We start from the raw sequence: 20,219 nt of genomic DNA, 5'->3' as shown, positions 1-20,219 counted from the left end.
AATAATCTAAATAAAAACAAGCGGGACTTGTTTTTATTTAGATTATTTGTAGAAAGACTAACAGCTGCTATTATTATATGTGGTCGTTGGGCCACCCATTGGTTTACCATTTTTTTATCACCGACTTTAACACAATAAGGTGTCTCTAAATGACCCTAAAGGGGTAAAAAAATAAAATAAAGGGATCCAGAGGACAGTATTGGGTCCGCAAATGATTCAGCTTGATATATCCAAATGTATATAATGGTTACATGTGGACATCTTACTGGCTTAGCACCAAACCACGATGGGTTCAAATCCACAACCAACCTTGACTCATGTTATGGTCATCATCTACCTGCTCTATCCTGTGTCCCTCACTGTGTGGTCACACCATTCAAACCGGGAACGCATACTGTGTCATTTTACATTTTTTTGCTATAACCAATATTTTATACTTTGGGCTATTCAAAAAAATAGCAAATATGCAAGCTCATAGCGCGGCACCGAGTGCTGCGCTACGAGCTTGTAGATCTGCTATTTATTTTTTAAATAGTGAAAATGTGTGCAAATCTTTGAATATACAATATATATAATATTTTTAAGGCGAACATTTTTAACTAAAATCTTTGCTTTTGGGATTCTACAAATGTTTTTTTACTTATGTTGCTAAATATCAGTGGCTCTCGAACTTTTACATGTCAAGGACCACCCAAAAATGATATGTATTTGGCTGAGCACCCCCATCTCAAAATATTTTGTTCCAGGGTCCCCCACCAAAAGCAAAGATTTGAGTTAGACATATATATATTTCAAAGATTTGCACACATTTTCACGATTTCTTTTCAAAAATAGCAGATCTAAAAGCTCATAATACGGCACTCGCTACCACATTATGAGCTTGTATATCTGCTATTTTTAATAGCCAAAGACATCTAAAATGACACAGATGTGTTCCCGGATTGAATGGGTTAAACCCTCTAATCTTAGTGAAACGGACCTGAGTTACAACTGTACTTGGACCGCTTTTTTCTGTCAACACCACCTATCTCTTCACCAAAAATTGTTGTGAACTTATAGATCTGCTATTTTTGGCGAATGTTCCTACTAGAACAGGGATGATGGGGTTCAAGTGGTTAAGGTCTTCATACACCAGGGGCATTTTCTTCATGCAATTATTTTACCCGAAAATATATGTTTTCCGAACTATTGTTTGTGTCAAGAGTACATTCATTGTCTTGTAATGTTTAAATGTAATTGCCCATTTGGTTTTCTGTTATGTAATGTGATGTAATGTTTTTTGGAGAAAAAAAAATCAATAAACATATTGTTGGAGAAAAAAAAAACAGTACATTCACACAGAATGTGAATATTCCATGGAGATAAAGCGACATAATGTTTTTACAGAACAAGGTTGATTTTTATGAGCTTCCGTACTGTGAAAAATTGCATGAACCCGTATGAATATGAATGAGGCATTAACTATATGAACAGTTTTGATTGTTTATTCGTCATACCCCCAGTGTGTAAAGACCTTTAGATCGGCTGCAGTAACTGATGAAACCTTGCCAGCAGTATGCAATGTGAAAATTATCAAACAAAAGCATTGTAGACTAAAGGGAAACAGGCTACTTCTCTGATTCTCTCAGATATCCGGGTTGGATATCACCAAAACAACCTTTTGAATACTTGGACACATTTTGTTGTGAACGGTGGACTGGCAGTAAAGCTGAAATAATGGACAGCACTGAATTTAATTGCATGGCAGGAGTCTGACCTTCTGTTGCAGGAGGTGGTCAAGTCTCTCCAGCCACACCTTGTCTCTGGAAGGTTCCGAGGTGTCCTCTCTCTCCTACAGACAACAAAAGAAGCATTGACATTGTCTTACTGTCAGGAGGAGCATGTGTACATTTTTAACAATGTGGCAATTTAACAGTGAGCTGTAAAACCATACTGTGTGTAATGAATTGAAGCCCAGTGAGTTGTTAGACCATTGGAGGAACATTCATGCAACAGAGATGATACTGTAGATACTCCAAGTACAATGAATGAATGAATCCTGCTATTAGACTGGTGTTGACGTTGTTAGACATCTGACTGACATGAAACACAGACAGAACGGACATAGTAAGTGCACATTGGCACACGTGGACAGGGGTCAACAATGACACATATTTATCACAGAAAACTAGATACGATGGGAGGCAACACACCATACAAAGTTTATGTATAATCAACCTATATACAATATAATCTGGGGGGGGGGGGACTGCAATAGAGAAGTGACAGCATAATTTACTATCACTTACATAGAACAGATTTTATACTTTCTTTCCTTCTGCATAAGGTAAATACCCAGGTTTTGACAGTACTTCTTTTTAAAGCAGGAAGTGAATACAGTGCAGGAAGCACTGTCATGTCATATCACGTAGTTCGCCGGATTCATTGACGACAGAAGCGGAAGTTCTTTGTCCTTAATGCATGTGGAGAGAACTTTCAAAATATAGAAAACGAAAACATACTGTATCACAGTCACAGCCATGTATTGGTCCGCTGCTTTGGGGCAAGATTTTTCCTTTTACTTTTAAGTATGACACACACAAGCATAGACCCCGAGGAACCTCTCAGGAGACCCTGTGGCTGTGTGTGTGTGTGTGTGTGTGTGTGTGTGTGTGTGTGTGTGTGTGTGTGTGTGTGTGTGAGAGAGAGAGAAGGCTACTCATGTATAAAGACCTGGCTGAGTAGTAAGCTTGTTACCACTAATGAACAGGGCACAGTAGCGTGTACACCTCCATGCTAACACAAGCTGCCTCTCTCACTCTCAACCCCAGGTGTTGCTGTTCCAAATGATGTCGGGAGCCTTTTGCACTCCCTCAAGGGGACAAGGGAGCAGGGGAGGAGAGGTACAGAAAAAGTGTGTGTGTGTGTGCGTGTGTGTGTGTGTGTGCGCTCGTGTGTGTGCGTGTCCCTCCTGGGCTCCCCTGGTAATGTCTGTGGAGGGTTTCTTGGTGTTAGGGTAAGTGGCACTGCTTGGCTCATTTTCATATCTGCCTCATTAGTAACTACTGGCTAAATTGGGAAAAGAAGAGACTGATAGACAAAAAGCAAGAGAGACAGGAAGAGAGAGAGAGAGAGAGACAAGGGGAGAGGCTGGAGGCATGGTGGGCCTCCTGTCAGTCCTCCTTTCTCGTGTGTCTCCCAAAGAGGTGTGTGTGTGACGTGTGTGTGTGTGTGTGTGTGTGTGTGTGTGTGTGTGTGTGTGTGTGTGTGTGTGTGTGTGTGTGTGTGTGTGTAATTGTATTTGTCCTCCCTTGGCGGGTGCATAGCAATGCGCTGACCCTCTGTCTATCATCAGGAGTCAGCTGGAAAACAAACCGGCCTGGCAATTATGGCCTTATTAACTCCACAACAAGCTGCCCAGGGAGCCCAGTGAGGCACCACACTCGCTTCCCTGGGCCTCTATGGGACACTATGGGACACAACAAAGACGGAGCAATTGACAGTACACCAATCTGTGTGTGTGTGTGTGTGTGTGTGTGTGTGTGTGTGTGTGTGTGTGTGTGTGTGTGTGTGTGTGTGTGTGTGTGTGTGTGTGTGTGTGTGTGTGTGTGTGTGTGTGTGTGTGTAGTAGATGAGTTTGAGGGGAGAGAGCTATTTGCCTGTTTTCCATGTTGTGTGTGTATGTGTGAACAGATTAACATTAAATGGAGTCAAGAATGCTTGAATAATAATGTCACATAACACATTGTTTTGTGTGTGTGTGTGTGTGTGTGTGTGTGTGTGTGTGTGTGTGTGTGTGTGTGTGTGTGTGTGTAAGCTTGGGTGGATGTTTGCCTCTGTACATGTGCCATTGTGTGTGTATGCATGGTGTGCACTACATGAATGTATGTATGCGTGCGCAGGGGCTGCAGTATGTTTGACTTGTCCTTGACAGCACAAGGGCCTTTCACAGCTTGGAAAAAAACTAAAGGAATACAGCAGGTGAACACAAAATCCCTTTTTCTAAAACAATGAATGGGCCAGAAAACATCATGCATGCCAGTGCAGTGCTGTGCTCAAATAAGCAGCAAAACGCCTGCTGCTCAGGAAGGACACACTGGAGTCACTAAGTCAGGTAATATTGACAGATCTCTCCTTTAACCGATTTTGGGCAGGAACGCCTTTTTGTAACTATACCTTTCAGGATGGGAACCCTTTTTGGGGTTCCTGTTGCTATGTACAGTATATAGCAACATAACGTTTTTGTACGTTTTTCAGAAAACTTAGGTCAGGCGTTTTTAGAATCGGCCTCAGGTCTAAATGGGTTAAAAAGCAAACAAACAAAGATATCCAGAAAAGAGCATTTGATCAACACTTTACCCAATTAAGACCTACAGTATATACCTCATTCATGTATGACGAATAGCAAAAATAGACGATGTACAAACTCGCGACATGTTGTGCGATTTTAGATCTGCTATTTTTTGCCAATTGTGGAATTGGGTTAAAGTGGTTAATTGAATAAATAGATTAACATTACTGTCAAGGAGGAATGACATGGCAGTCCCACTGGGATTTCCTGACATGTGTGTGTGTAGAGGGGGGGGGGGCAGCCTCGCCATCACACAATCATGTACACGAAAAGCAGTGGTGGAAAAGTACTCAAAATGTGAGTACTTTTGTGTTTAATGTTTTACTTAAGTAAAAGTATCAATACTGCAATGCAGAAGTACTCTGTTACAAGTAAAAGTCCGGAATTCAAAATATACTTGAGTAAAAGTACAAACATGTTTGAAAATAGCAGATCTACAATTTCACAACGCGTTGTGAAAAGGTTGCCCATCCCTGTTCTACAGCCATTAACCAAAGTGAAAAGCGTGACAGTCCTTGTCAAGTTTCAACACATGGATCTAGCATTTCACATGGTTTTCCACTAGTCCAGGGTTCTGGTATGGTTTTACAGTTGGACAGCTGAATGTCAGTTAACTTGTGTCGCCTCCCCACTTGGCTGAGCTTTAGATATAGATACACATCCACAGCCGCAGTCCTTCCTGGTGCCTTAGGGGAGTTTCAATTAGAGCACACCATGACTGGCCCTCATTGCTCCCTGACACCTAAACACACACACACACGTCTCCTTTTTAGCATTCACATAGACACATGCAATTATACACACACCCATCCACATAGGCAGGCACACACACACACACACACACACACACACACACACACACACACACACACACTCTCTCAGTCCCCTCTGTGACAGTCCATTTCCTATCCTCTGGGGTTTTCTGCCCTCCTAACTGTGATCCACAAACTCTCAATTAACACAACACACACACACACACACACACACACACACACACACACACACACACACACACACACACACACACACACACACACACACACACACACACACACACACACACACACACACACACACACACACACACACACACACACACACACACACACAGCCTCCCTTCCTTCCAACCAATCCAACGTACACAAGCGCACACACAAACACCCACACACCTCCATCCCTCACAGCCTGCCATTAACCACCATTATCTTGCAATGGAAACAAGGGTAGAGGAAAGGAGAGGAGAGGAGAGGAGAAGGAGAGAAGAGTGTTTAAGCTCTGATTGAGGGTGACTCTTTCTCAAGTGAGAAACAGTGGCCTGTCATCCCCATGGGTGGTGTGTGCGTGCGTGCGTGCGTGCGTGCGTGCGTGCGTGCGTGCGTGCGTGCGTGCGTGCGGGGGGCGGGGGGGGGCAGGGATGAAGGCTCAAATTGGTTTCAAGTGTGAGTAAGTGTTTGGTGTGGCCTCCTCTCATTAAGTGATGGATGGGGGGGCGGTCCCCGGGGGGCCCAGGAGCTTGATTGTAACGTGGGGCTGTTAATTGACAATAAGGCCTGGCAAGGAATGATCTATGGTCTTGACTGGTGGCTGTCGTGAGAAGGAAAGAGTTGTACTTTACAACTTTGTTTCGTGTTAAAACTCGCGTGGCGTCGGTTGTGTTTATTTTCCGAACATCTCGTCTAGAGTAGGAGTAGGCCTACTGAATCTAAGCGCACAGAGCTGCCGTCTTAGCTTTGCAGTATAGTTGCAGCATTGTCGGCTGTGTGCTTCACCTTTACAAGGTTTCACAGCAGCCAGGAACATAGCTGAAGTATCAGTTTAATCCATTAAGACCGGGAAAGCGTCATTTTAAGATTTCTTTGGCTATTCAAAAATAGCAGATCTACAAGCTCAAGTCATACTGTAGCGTGGCACTCTTTGAATATATATAATATATGTTTTAAAGCCAAAATCTTTAACTCTGATCTGTGCTTCTGGGGGGTCCCTGGAACAACATATTTTGAGATGGGGTCTGCGGCCAAATGCATATCATTTTGGGGGTCCTTGAAATGGAAAAGTTGGAGCACCACTGATATAGCTACATACTGTTAGGGTTTAGAAACATTTTTAGTTATGTATTTGGCCGTGGACCCCCATGTCAAAATGTTTGAGTTACAAATGTTCGCTTTAAAAATATATATACTGTATGCAAAGATTTGCACAAATTTCACGATTTTTCAAAAACAACAGATTTACAAGCTCACAACGCGGTACCTGTATATCTGCTATTTTTGAAATGTCAAAGAAATCTTACAATGACACAGATGCGTTCCCGGATTGAATGGGTTAACTCTCTCTCTCTCTCTCTCCATTTGAATAAAGTTAACTGACTGGAAGGACATTTTACGTAAAGCAAGTAGATAACATAATTTGTTAGATAAGACATTTGAATAGAGGCTTCTAGCTGTCCTGAGTGAAATAAAGTATCATCAATGTTTGTTCATTGGTAGAGTATCAGTTTCACACAGATTAAAACAAACTGTGCTGAGTTGTGTCTTGATGTTATTCTCTTTATTGACAAATTACTGTGTAGCTTGTGAGCTTGTAGATCTGCTAAATGTCACCCAAATGTAATATTCACCCCCAAAATAGGGTTGCTAGGGTACATGTGGTTAAAAGAGTTCAAATTACCGTTTGATTAAACGATAAAAAACATTCAGTAGTTTGCATACCTGCAGGTCACAGCCAATGGAATAGTTGGTGATAAAGTTGGACATGGTGATTGGTGGTTGAAAGGCCAATAAGGTAGTGTGACTACATTTAAAAAGACTCCACTGTCCCACCTGGACGACAGTCACTGGAAGATCAGTGACAAACATGACTCCACTCATGTTCCTTCTGCTGTTGTGGGCTGGTGAGTATTCAACCATGGTCACCATGTTCTACTTTATAATGATGATTATGTTTTAAATGTCACTCTTCAGTTTCATCTGCTGTGTGTGTGTGGGTGTGTGTGTGTGTGTGTGTGTGTGTGTGTGTGTGTGTGTGTGTGTGTGTGTGTGTGTGTGTGTGTGTGTGTGTGTGTGTGTGTGTGTGTGTGTGTGTGTGTGCACACACAATTTTACATTACTAATTACATTATTAATCACAATAATCATTATAATAATGATAATTAACTTTAAATTACAATCTAACCTCAGCTGTCCACATCACCTGTAGTAGCTCTGCTCATGCATTCAATTGCTCAATATGAGCAAATCAATTGATGGACGGCTTTGTCATTCTCCTACAGGTGTCACAACAGGCAGTGTAGAAAAGAGGGTCATCAATGGTCATGACTGTGCTGTTGGTGATCATCCGTACCATGTAAGACTGTTTATAACTGGGACAACATCTTTTTGTGGAGGCTCTCTGATCAGTGATACATGGATTCTAACAGCAGCTCATTGTTGGACGAATGGACGGTGAGAGGAGTGTTTATTTTAATATTTATCTACTCTATATTCTCAAAAGTCATTGTGAAATTGCTGTATTTGACTTTACTTTTAGTTTTAGACACTAATCCCATCCACATTGGCCATGCAAGACACTGGATATAGTGTAAAATGTTTTGAAATGAAAACCTACTTATCTTCTATTTTGGCAGGGAGCATAAAGCAGAAATAAATGTGCACCCATTGACAGGACCGCTACAGTCTGAAATAATCCAGGAGAAAAACCACCACATCTTCAGTGATAAAAATGGCCAGCATGACATCATGCTACTGCAGTTGCAAACCATCAAAGGGACTCATAAGATTGAACTTCCAAAGGTCTGCCCAGAACAACATCCTCCTAAGTATCAATATCCACTAGCCAGTGGTGATGAAGTTAATGTAACAGGCCATGGTTATACTGCACCTACTGCACCTGGAGAAAGTAAAAGTGAGTTCTCAATAATCTTTGATTGTTTTCCAGTTCTAAATACCAGTTTTTACTGGTTGAGAATCGTTTTTTTATGTAAAACTAAAACGTTTAGACGTTAAATGTTTTGGTATTTGAAAATATACAATAGTTGCTGATTTTAATATACTGTTGTATTAAATGTCATCTGTGAATATAAACTGATTCTGGTTCTCAACAGAGGCTAACGGACCAGGTTCAACTACTGACACGCTTCAATGTGCAGTCATGAAAGTTGTCGACTGTCCCACTACTACAGTCAAAGATGGCCACTTAGTTGCTTCAAGTAGTGCATTCTACAAAATGGTCTTCAGTGCCAAAGGCGATGGTGTCTCTCCTGCTGATCTATGTCCAGTATGTGAACATGTTAACATACAACTACTACATTCCAATTTCTGTTCACCAATAACTGATATACAAAATATAATAAATATAATTTCTAAACTTGAATGCAATGAAGTGCTATCATACATATACGCCCCACAGAATCTGTAGAAACTAATTCTAATTTCAGTAACATATCACGTTACATAACCTATTTATTTGTTTTGTTTATATTTGAATACCTCCAAACAGGTCTCAGATTACTGTATGTGCAGAAAATATTGAATCATTTGAAAAGGAATCAATTTGAGATTAAGTCTTTAGTGAAAGTTTTGTTTGGTAATATCTAGATAAATGTTTCTAAGAAAGTGATATCTCTCTCTCTCTCTCTCTCTCTCTCTCTCTCTCTCGCAGGGTGACTCAGGTGGAGGAGTGGAGCATGACAGTCAGATTTATGGGATTCATGTTGCAAGTGATGATGAAGCGTGCATTTATGAAGTAGCCTTCACGAATGTCTGCTATTACAAAACATGGATCGACGAAACCATGAAAAAAAAAAATGTGTACAATGAAAAATAAAAATTGTAATCTTCTGTAAGGAAGTTGTAATCTCAACTGAGTAGTGTTGGTTTCTCTGCATGATAACCAATAAAATGATGAATTCATTCATTCATTACTCAGTATTGATACAGTTCAGTAGTGGAACTTACTGTACATGCTAGGTCTGAATAGTGTTGGGGAAATTATTTAAATTTATTTACACTCATTACTTTTTGCATTTCGCATCGGTGCTTGCGCTGCTTTGTGAAGCATTCAATGTATGAAAGCAGCTATAAAAGTATTATATTTCTTACATAAAGTCTAGATGTTTCTATGTCAGCATTGACCTGTGGTTCTTGGAGCCATTACCTGGTCAGTGTCCATCATGTCTGCCAGGTCGCTCTCTGACATGTTGAGGATGGAGGCGGCGATGCTCTTGGCTTTGATCATGGACCTGGCCGAGAGGCCACTCTTCTCAGCCACGCTGCTGGCCTTCCTCAGTTTCCTCCTCCGTTTCATCAACTGCTGCTTGACCTCCTCCACGTCTCGGAGCATTTCACTGGCCAGAGCCTGGAGCGACAGGAGGAGAGAAGGAGAAGATGAAGGAGGAGGAGAAGAAGAAGAAGAAGAAGAAGAAGAGAGTGATGAAATGGATGTAGTCAAAAAAGTGGGATCTCTCAGCCTGGCAGATGAATAAATGAAACTGATCAAGCACGCGCCGGAGAGGCCTGGTACATTATGGAGGAATATTGAGTTTGACACTCTCAGATTCTCCTCGGTTTCGCCTCGTGCTCACATGTACGAACGCGGACCTGAGGGGGTCCCCCCGCCCTTTTTTGTTGCCCTGTCGATTGAGTGCGGAGGGAGTGCATCTTTGATTTCAAACGCACCCAAAGTTTCACTAGAATTGGCAGAGAATCATGAATCACTGCAGAGGGCTCAAAAGAGAGCGAGAGGATGAGAGAGAGATATTGAGAGAGAAAGAAAGAAAGAAAGAAAGAAAGAGAGTAGACGCATAGCACTATTGAAAATGCAGCCATTCATTTATTTAGTTGTTGCTGAATGTCTCTACAGTGCAAACGGCGGCAGCATAACACAGTAAATAATTAAGCTATGAGGAGCCGTTTCAAATGGGGCCCGAGCGGACGGTGCACATGAGACGAGACGGTGCGGCGGCTGGCCGGCCGCTAAATGGGAGTTTGGTCTAAATACAGGGAGACAATTAAATGTTAAAGCTGCCACTGTACGGCGGGAAAGTCAATAAAGCAAACTCCCCTTTGCTTCATTTTGAGCTTATTGATCGAGGCAATAATCTTCTGTATCATTCCCCTGTAAGCCGCCTGAAAAGCTGACCTTGGAATAGACAGGGCCAGATGAGAGCTACAGCCAGAGAAATTATAAACACACACACACACACACACACACACACACACACACACACACACACACACACACACACACACGCATCAGACAAACAAAATAACAAAAGAACAAAGAAGGGACGCACTCACATGCAATATAAGAAATAAACAAGCAAGAAAGGTGCGTATGCTGTGCACACAAACACACATCACGGAAACATCGACACAAACAAACATGTGAAAACTCTCCAGTGCACGTGCAGCAACACGGCTAATCACACATGGACAGCACTGAGCGTGGTAGATATCTCCATTCCTTTGGTTAATTTCACACAGGTGCGCAGTAAAATCCTCAGTGTTGATTTAACTCTGAGAGTGAACAGATGTATCCAGATGGACCCGTAAGGGTTCATCTGGTTACATTTGTTACAGTCTCAGAGTTACAGAAGGATAAGTAAACAGTTAAGTTAGGATTTTACTGTGTGCACTTCAGGTGCAGTTTGGAGGAGTCAGAGCAGGCACTCCTAAGGGAGTGCGTGCATACTGTATGTGTGTGTGTGTGTGTGTGTGTGTGTGTGTGTGTGTGTGTGTGTGTGTGTGAGTGTGTGTGTGTGTGTGTGTGGGAGACAGTTTGCAGATTGTTAATGCTGTTTGGCTATTAGCGAAATCAGATGCAGAGTTAAGACCGAAACGCCAATGAGCCATGTCTGAAAACAGATAAGATCGAACACCATGCCCCACGCTGATAGAAATACAGTATTCATATAACTGCTATGGTAGAAATTGTGGAACGTATACGGTGTAAAAACAACAAAACAAGAGGATTGAGTTCAGTTTCCTTCACCTTCAAATGAATGCCAGTTCTGTTCGTATTAGAACAGTTTAAACCAAAAATAATGAAGGCTGCACACTGATCTCCAATTCTCATCACAAAAAGTATTAATAATCCACCGATATTACACATTCCTCAGGGTGTAGATTAGAACAGTAGACCAGTTAACAATACTGACAAAATGATTATTTTGCTGGCTAATGGGAGTGTGATATGTACTGCAATACACATGGGCAATACATAATTAAGGAATTAAGGGCAAAAAAGGAGAGGTTTAACACTCAGCATTTACTTCATTTGAATGTAAGGAAGGATTTACTCCACTCTGATTTGTAGGCCAGGCATTCTGCACAGCACCAGAGGACATTGTTTAGAGCATTGGTTCTCAAAGTGGGGTCCAGGGACCCCCAGGGGTCCTTGAGGGAGTTCCAGGGGGTCCCCAGCTAAATGATGGATAGTTAGGAACCAAATGGACCCTTATGGGTCTGTAACTCTGAGAGTGTACAAAAGAAACCAAATGGACCCTAACGGGTCCATTAGGTTCCATTTGTACACTCTCAGAGTTAAATTAACATTGATTTTACAATATAAATTGGGGTCCCAGAGATAGAAATGCCATTAAATGGGGGTCCATAGCCTAATGCATGTCAAACTGGGGGTCCTTGAAATTAAAATGGTTGAGAATCACTGCTAGAGCCGTAAAAATCTTCTCTTATGAGGGTCCCTGGCATATCTTTTCAAATGGGGGTCCACGGGCTAATAAGTGTAAATTTGGGGGTTCTTGACATGAAAAAGTTTGAGAACAACTGGTTTAGAGCAGTGGTTCTCAAAGTGGCATCCAAGGTCCCCCAGGGAGCGGTCCCCAGCTAAATTAGACATAGCATCAAAATCACAACTTTAGCCTTATATACGGCGATTTGAAAATAGCCTATGTACAAGCTAACAACACGTTGCCTCGTGACACTTTGTGAGCTTGTAGATCTGCTAATAAATCTGGATGTCTAAATCTCTATTTTGGAGACATTTTCACATTTTGGGGTCCTTGACATGAAAACGAAGAGAACCACTGGTTTAGATGGTCACATTTCCATTATAGAAAAAATAAAATCAGAGAATCCTGTTTTATTCAAGTTGCAGCGACCTGTGATGTAATTTGTACAACTAATTGTGCAGCCAGATGGTAGAACCACACTCATAGATGGCTCGACACCTCCATTTTGTGAAAAAAGGTGCAGATGAAATAGGAGGTGATATCCCAGCCACGGTCTGTGCCTTGATGAAGTAGGGAGGAAGATTTAGCCTCTTTTGTGTGTGTGTGTGTGTGTGTGTGTGTGTGTGTGTGTGTGTGTGTGTGTGTGTGTGTGTTCAGAGAGCTATGTTTCCCTGAAGGAATACACAGCTCATTAAGTAACAGCCTGCGATCCTATTCTTTTATTTACAGCCTAATAGATATTCACTGTCGCTAGTCAAGGGTTACATTCAATTGACCTAAACCCTGCATGTGGAATAATCCAGAAAGAGATTAAGGGCTGAATTTATCACTCATTCTCAGCCCTGGGAGAGACAGAGGGTGTGTGTGTGTGTGTGTGTGTGTGTGTGTGTGTGTGTGTGTGTGTGTGTGTGTGTGTGTGTGTGTGTGTGTGTGTGTGTGTGTGTGTGTGTGTGTGTGTGTGTGTGTGTGTGTGTGTGTGTGTTTTAGTCTGGCAAGGCCCTGTGCCACAATCAGTGTAGCCAGAGGGCCAATTTAGACAGGGAGAGGATTAGGACATGGCAATGGAGATCAAATGAGCAACTAAAGTGCACCCTCTTTAATAACTGGCTACACACACACACACACACACACACACACTCACACACAGACACACAGACACACAGACACACACACACACACACACACACACACACACACACACACACACACAACCGTTCAAAAGCACAAAGACACTTATTACGGAGAAAATGATTGAACTCTGCTAAAGGGTAATTACAGAATTAGTAATAATGTAAAACAGCTCTGTAGAACTGATACATGCAGTGTGATAATAGTACTGTACTGCACTGTACACAGCAGAACCAGGGGAGGGCTTGTATGGAGTCCTTTAGCATGAAGCAGTAAATCATAAATGTTTCGGTTATTTAGTTGTGTTGCATCTTTAATCTTTTCAAGTAATCAAAGTTTTATGTGAAATGTGAAGATTACGCAAGCCAGTATATGTCCAGTCGGCTATAAAGTGTTAACAGTGTGTGAGTGCTACTGCGGTGTGTGTGTGTGTGTGTGTGTGTGTGTGTGTGTGTGTGTGCAGCAGGGCCACTGTTTAGCAGTTCAACAGCAGTGCTTATGGCCTGGGGCATGTGTGGGGGCCAAAGGGGTTCACAATAAACACACACACACTCAAGAGGCCATCTCTCCTTGTTTCTTTCTAACGTGCAGTCGTGCACATACAATCTTTTCCTGTCTCTTTCACACACACACACACACACACACACATGACAAACACACATACACAAAGAGTAACACGGAGACACACACCCACGCACAATCTTCTTTCTGACACAGATATCCACCTCACCTCATTTTTTACACACACACACACACACACACACACACACACACACACACACACACACACACACACACACACACACACACACACACACACACACAGCCCCCCGGTCCTGATCAATACATGACAGGAGTAAATCTCCTCTGGACGTCAGGCTGTCCAATCAGACGGCTGGCTGTTATTCGTGCAGGGGATCACAGGAGCCACAGGGAGACAAACAATGATGTGAATCCTCAACAACTACACAATGTCCCAGGGTTAGGGGAATGGAAGGAGAAAAGACACACAGACAGACAGACAATGTCCCCACCAGCCCAGGGTTATGGGAATGTAAGGAAAAAAGACACACAGACAGACAGACAATGTCCCCACCAGCCCAGGGTTATGGGAATGTAAGGAAAAAAGACACACAGACAGACAGACAATGTCCCCGCCAGCCCAGGGTTAAGGGAATGGAAGGAGAAAAGACACACAGACAGACAGACAGACAGACAGACAGACAATGTCCCCACAAGCCCAGGGTTAAGGGAATGGAAGGAGAAAAGACACACAGACAGACAGACAATGTCCCCGGCAGCCCAGGGTTATGGGAATATAAGAAAGAAAGACAGACAGACAGACAATGTCCCCACAAGCCCAGGGTTAAGGGAATGGAAGGAGAAAAGACACACAGACAACCAGGTGACATATGCATGGTGTGATTACGTTTATTTGCGTGATAATGTATGATGAGGTGTCGCCATAGGAACATAACAGGTGTCTAGTTTTTACTTTCATACTTTCTTTTTTACCTGAATATATTCATTATTATTATTATTATTAGTAATTTAATACTAATAATAACAGCTAAGCTGTGTTGTCTTCGCAACCACTTTCTAGACCAATAAACAGTTGTTACAGTTTGTTTATTGTTGACATGGTTAGGCTAAATGCAATTAAATATAATTATAATAATGGTGATTAAGCTGTTGATCGGGACCACATTTGAAGTGTGCTGATATACAATTTAAAAGGACATTGGTCAGCCAATCACATATGATTTTAATGGACAATCCAAACCAATCACATATTATTTTAATGGATAATCCAAAACAACAATTTTCCATTGCCAGGGCATAATCTAATTTTTTTGTGTGTTATTTGAGTTGAGTGTCTGTGTGAGTGCGCAGTTGGATGTGTGTGAAAGCATGTGTATTTGTTGGTGTGAGTGTGCATGTGCATTGCTGTGTGTGGATATGCATCATACTGTGTGTGTGTGTGTGTGTGTGTGTGTGTGTGTGTGTGTGTGTGTGTGTGTGTGTGTCTGTGCGTGAGTGCGTGCGTGCGTGCGTGCATAATGTGTAAGGCGCTTGGCCAGAATGCGGTGTCTCTTTGTGTGTGAAAAGCCTTGAAGAGGCAGTTGAGCACAGTGCATTCTACCCAACAACAAGCTCTCTGGCACTGGTGGAATCCCACCTATTCACCTCAGCTGACAGAGACCTATAAGTCAACAGGAAGAAATGTAGCCTCACAAGCCACTAGTGAGGCTGTTTGGTATTGGAGGACTACAGGCAATGCAGCCATGATTTGCTGTGTGTGTGTGTGTGTGTGTGTGTGTGTGTGTGTGTGTGTGTGTGTGTGTGTGTGTGTGTGTGTGTGTGTGTGTGTGTGTGTGTGTGTGTGTACGCGTTAAATAGACTGCCACCACTATCTATCTTTTCCAAGCCATTCCCTCCCCTTTGATAGGCAGATGTCAGCTCAGTAGAGTTGATGGACAGGGCCTTTATCGAGCCCTGCCAGACACACACACACACACACACACACACACACACACACACACACACACACACACACACACACACACACACACACACACACACACACACACACACACACAGGGGTACAAATACACACAGATACACACATGCGTGAGCACGAGCATAAACACAAGGTGATGGATTAGACCTATAGGTGGAGACAACAGAGCCCATTCCCGCTGGGCATGCAGTATGCTGACAGTGGTGCCCAACACACACACACACACACACACACACACACACACACACACACACACACACACACACACACACACACACACACACACACACACACACACACACACACACACACACACACACACACACACACATACACACACACACACACATATTAACGCAACTTTTAACCCTAACGTGGGGTGAATTTCACCACAATTATAATTATGTGATTTTTATAATGTTGCTGATGTCTGAGGCGGGCGGGTCCTTGGGTACCTTCAGGATGCTCACTGATGTCATAGAAGGTACGTTTGTTTCCCTGCCCCCATCCCTGTTTTTTTTCTACAGGCAGGTCTTCAAGTGATTTTCACCTAACGTTAGTGATAGATGGTAAAAAGAAATCCCATACTCCCAAAATGCTCAGCTGATGCAATTAGGCAGGAATGGGTGGACCAAAGGAGAAGTTCCCAGCTCAATTCTTCTTATTTTTTAGGAATATTTTTTTAACAATACCAACATTTTTCACCGATTTTGCTGCTTTTTTATAGGGTCCCCCCATGATATCTGTTTTTCGTTCTTTTGTGAAATTTCATGTTGAAATATTAAAGAAGAGTACGGTACCTCAATTTGCCATGTATTGTTGTACTTTAATATATTTTGATGAGAAATATTTTTTATGGAATTTATTATATCGGTGTTAGTGATGGTGTGACAATTTTCAACGTTAGTGTTAATGTAACTCATGTTCTAATATCCGTATATAAGTATTATACTGTATTAGTCAATGTCAATTTGTATTACTCAATAACACACAATGGTTGTTAAGGGAATTGTGTCTCTTATTTAATGTATGCAAAAACAAAAAAGAAAAAATCTGGAGAAATTACAGGCATGGTGTCTACTCTATTGCAACATGGTCAAAAACAAGAACCATGTATGATTACCCCTAAAAGGTCACATGCTGTTACAAAGTAATCTACATGTAGATGCTTAAGAAAGAGCATTTTTAAGTTGAGTGTGCTCTCTAATCCTCTTTGTAATGTTTCTTTATTTAGACGTACAGTATAGTGTCACAGAAACAGAACCAAGTCATAAGCATACCTTGACGAAGGCGTGAAGTTGCTCCAGCTGGGAGTGGGCTAGGCCCAGCTGTCTCTGCAGGGTGTCTAAGGCCTGGGAGCTCTGCTGGGCCAGTCCTTCCATCTGCCTGGTGGCTGTCTTCTCCAGCTCAGCCATGGATCTCTCACTGGCCCCCAAGCGAGCATGCAGGGCCTCCACACGGTGCTCCTGTCACGAGACACCAAACAGGCAGGCTCAGAACCATCTCCAGTTCAGTCTCATTTCAGGAAAGTTTCTTTGAAAATATGACGATGAATTGATCCATTAAACAAAAATGTCTGTCAATATGACTGACGCAAGGAGGTTTTTGCCAAATTGCTACGGTACTATACACTGTGATGCACAGTTTAAGAATAAAAAGGCAAGGCAGAGGTAGAGGAGCTATGAGACACATTAAGGCATTGCATTGTAAAAAAAAAGAAAAAACCCTGTGTGAACAGTCCCCCATACTTACTGTACATTGCATGAATAAAACTAATGCAGTTTCGCTAACCAAGTTATATGAGTCATAATACCTTCCAAAACAGGTATGTTACGGAGGATGTTACATCTTTGACTTGAAGCAATGACTGGGTACATTTTGGATGATTTGGATACCATTCAAAACAACAATCAGACCTTATGTTTGCAATGTTTCACACTGCAAACATGGAGATGAGTTGTGTGGAGGATAGATAGATGGATGGATGGATCAATGGCTGTTCCTCTAACCTTTTTATCTAGGTCTTCCTTCAGTTTGGTGCAGGAGGCCTCGTACTGGCTCTTCTCTGTGTTGGCCACATTCAGCCTCCTCTTCAGAGAGTCGACTAAGGATTTCCTGTTAACAGCCTCTTCTGACAGCATCTTCACCTGGAGACCGGAGGACATTTTGCTCATCATTTTTGCTTTATTTGGTGTATCAGTATGAAATAAAACATTGTGACATTAAACCAATCAAATCACATCACCCCTAAACTACAGGAATTTATATACTTCAATATACAGTTATAACCCCTTCCAAAAGTTCCTTGTCACATACATCCTATCCTACTTCATGCTATGCTATTATTGTAGTCTTGGTAGTATTAAATGTATTTGTCTGTCCTCTTTTTTTTCCTCAGTGGGTTTACTAATCGATCTGAAATTGCACATGGGCATTGACCATTTCCATATACAGGGAGTGAGGAAGCCCAATTTTCTCAAATTGTAGCTGTTTATTAGCATTTTTGCCATCTGTAGTCGCAGTCCTGGTCCCTGTAGGCTACGGGATCAGTAGCTGTAGTTGCAGTCTCATAGCCCAGACCGACAGTGGGTGGATCTAGCTCGGGGACTGTGTGCACAGTATACACTCACCACGCCAGACAAAACACCAGCAGAGAGAGAGATGTGGCTCAACGGTCTAAAGTTATAGGACTTTGATTTAAGCGCATGGCAAGCATCAGATGCAGCAAGGCTGTTGTTGCGGAGTGAATAAAGTGCAGAAGCTTTTATTACACAATGGTGACAGCAAGAACCCACATGATGACGAATCGGCGGATGGGGACCTTAAACAGTTACGTGGCCTTTCGCATGCATTTTTTACGTTAGTGCCATCTGTAGTCACAGTAGCGGTCGTAAGTCTGCATGTAGTTTCGGTACGCACATCCCTGGGTATGGACTAATGTTTAAAAAGTTGTACAGTTAACTCTTTATTGGCAGTGGGACTAATGCTGGCTGCTGGTCTGTCCGTTTTTCACTTCGATCTCAAATGTCATCTTGAATACTACAAGGTGGATTGTCAAGGAATTTTCTGTGCATCATTGTGAACCCCAGAGGATGACCCCTACTGAGTGACCCCATGGCCTTTTATCTAGCGCCACACATTTCACAAGATATCTCATAACTACTGTCTGGATTGCCATGGAATGATCAAATGTGCAATTAAATGTATTTATTATAAGATATAGGCTACTGTAGATATGGACAAGACACCTTTAATAATGAAATGCACTGCACGTAAATTAATTACAAAACGGCTCATTTTGACCACTCTCAAGTATTAGTGAGCCACCGCTCCAGGATTTGTGAGTGCCGTGGCTGAATTTTTAATAAAAAAAGAAAAAGAAAAAAAGAAACATGAGATAGAGATTCAGAGCTGCTGTTACAACTTCATCGTAGAGGAAATGCTGCCTAAGTTTTATAGTTATGCAACTACAGTATATTTTGAACTAGCGACAGAGACACCGAGTGATGACAAGCAGAAAGGTTAAAGCAGTAATTCACCCAAAACATTACTTATTTTCTATCAATTACACATCCCATGGAGTCTTGAATTCATGGAGATTTTTGGGTTTTTGTCGCATTCCTAAGTAAATAATTTGATGACCGGGTCATCAGTTTATAGTAGACTCAATAGGAGACTCTGCAAGTCTCGTACCGGAGACTCCACCGGTCATCAAATTATTGGCTTAGGAATGCGACAAAAACAAAAACATCTCCATGAATTCAAGGCTTCATGGGGTGTGTAATTGTTTTGGGTGAACTACTCCTTTAAGGTAAACTATACAAAATAAAGCCTGACTTGTACAAACAGGACTAAATGTTTGCCACTGTTTCCTGCTCCACCCCCAGACCTCCAGGTGACTTCAGATCTCCAGACTGTGAGAAACGCTGAGCGCAGCGCTATACCACCACGTCCCTGTCATCCTCCCAGATGAGCTGTGTGCTAATTGGATGCCATCTGACGGTGCCAGCTGCGATGTGTCAGAGAGAGTGCGTGCGTGTGCCTACCTTCCTCTCCAGCTCCTCCACCTGACCTCGGTAGCTCTTCTCTGTTTCCTGGAAGAACTTCAGCCTCGTCTTCAGGTCCTCCACCAGCTGCCTCTTCATGGTGGCATCCCTCTCCACATGGCTCACCCTGGAAGCACACACACAAGCACAAGCCCAGAGGATATGATATGGAAATAACCACAAACGTGTCAAATGTATGGAAACACAGACACATGTACAAATGAACTGGGTGACTGCCTGCAGAAATACAGATGTGCACACATACTGTAGGCACGCGCACGCACACACACACACACACACACACACACACACACACACACACACACACACACACACACACACACACACACACACACACACACACACACACACACACACACACACACACACACACACACACACACACACACACACAGAGTACTGGCAGGCACAGTGTCCCTGTGCAGTGCATCAGGCGTGACAGCTCATTATGACAACTAAATACACTAGCATGCTGCTACGGGAAGA

General features: G+C 42.4%; 1 protein-coding gene across 1 annotated transcript in view; it reads right to left on the bottom strand.

Annotated features, from left to right (window-relative positions):
* The window catches only part of cntln (centlein, centrosomal protein), a 147,714-nt gene that overhangs the window by 15,967 nt on the left and 111,528 nt on the right, over positions 1–20,219 (bottom strand). The window contains exons 21-25 of the mRNA XM_084046775.1: positions 19,713–19,839; positions 17,676–17,813; positions 16,947–17,132; positions 9,482–9,682; positions 1,757–1,831 (exon numbers count right to left, since the gene is read on the bottom strand). Of these exons, the coding sequence (XP_083902901.1) occupies positions 1,757–1,831; positions 9,482–9,682; positions 16,947–17,132; positions 17,676–17,813; positions 19,713–19,839 (727 nt within the window). The remainder of the gene's footprint in view (positions 1–1,756; positions 1,832–9,481; positions 9,683–16,946; positions 17,133–17,675; positions 17,814–19,712; positions 19,840–20,219) is intronic.

Source organism: Gymnoscopelus microlampas (genome assembly GCF_963454915.1).
Source record: "Gymnoscopelus microlampas genome assembly, chromosome: 2".
Taxonomy (NCBI): Eukaryota; Metazoa; Chordata; class Actinopteri; order Myctophiformes; family Myctophidae; genus Gymnoscopelus; species Gymnoscopelus microlampas.
Note: the sequence above shows the minus strand (reverse complement) of the source record. Positions and strands in the feature narration are given on the sequence as shown.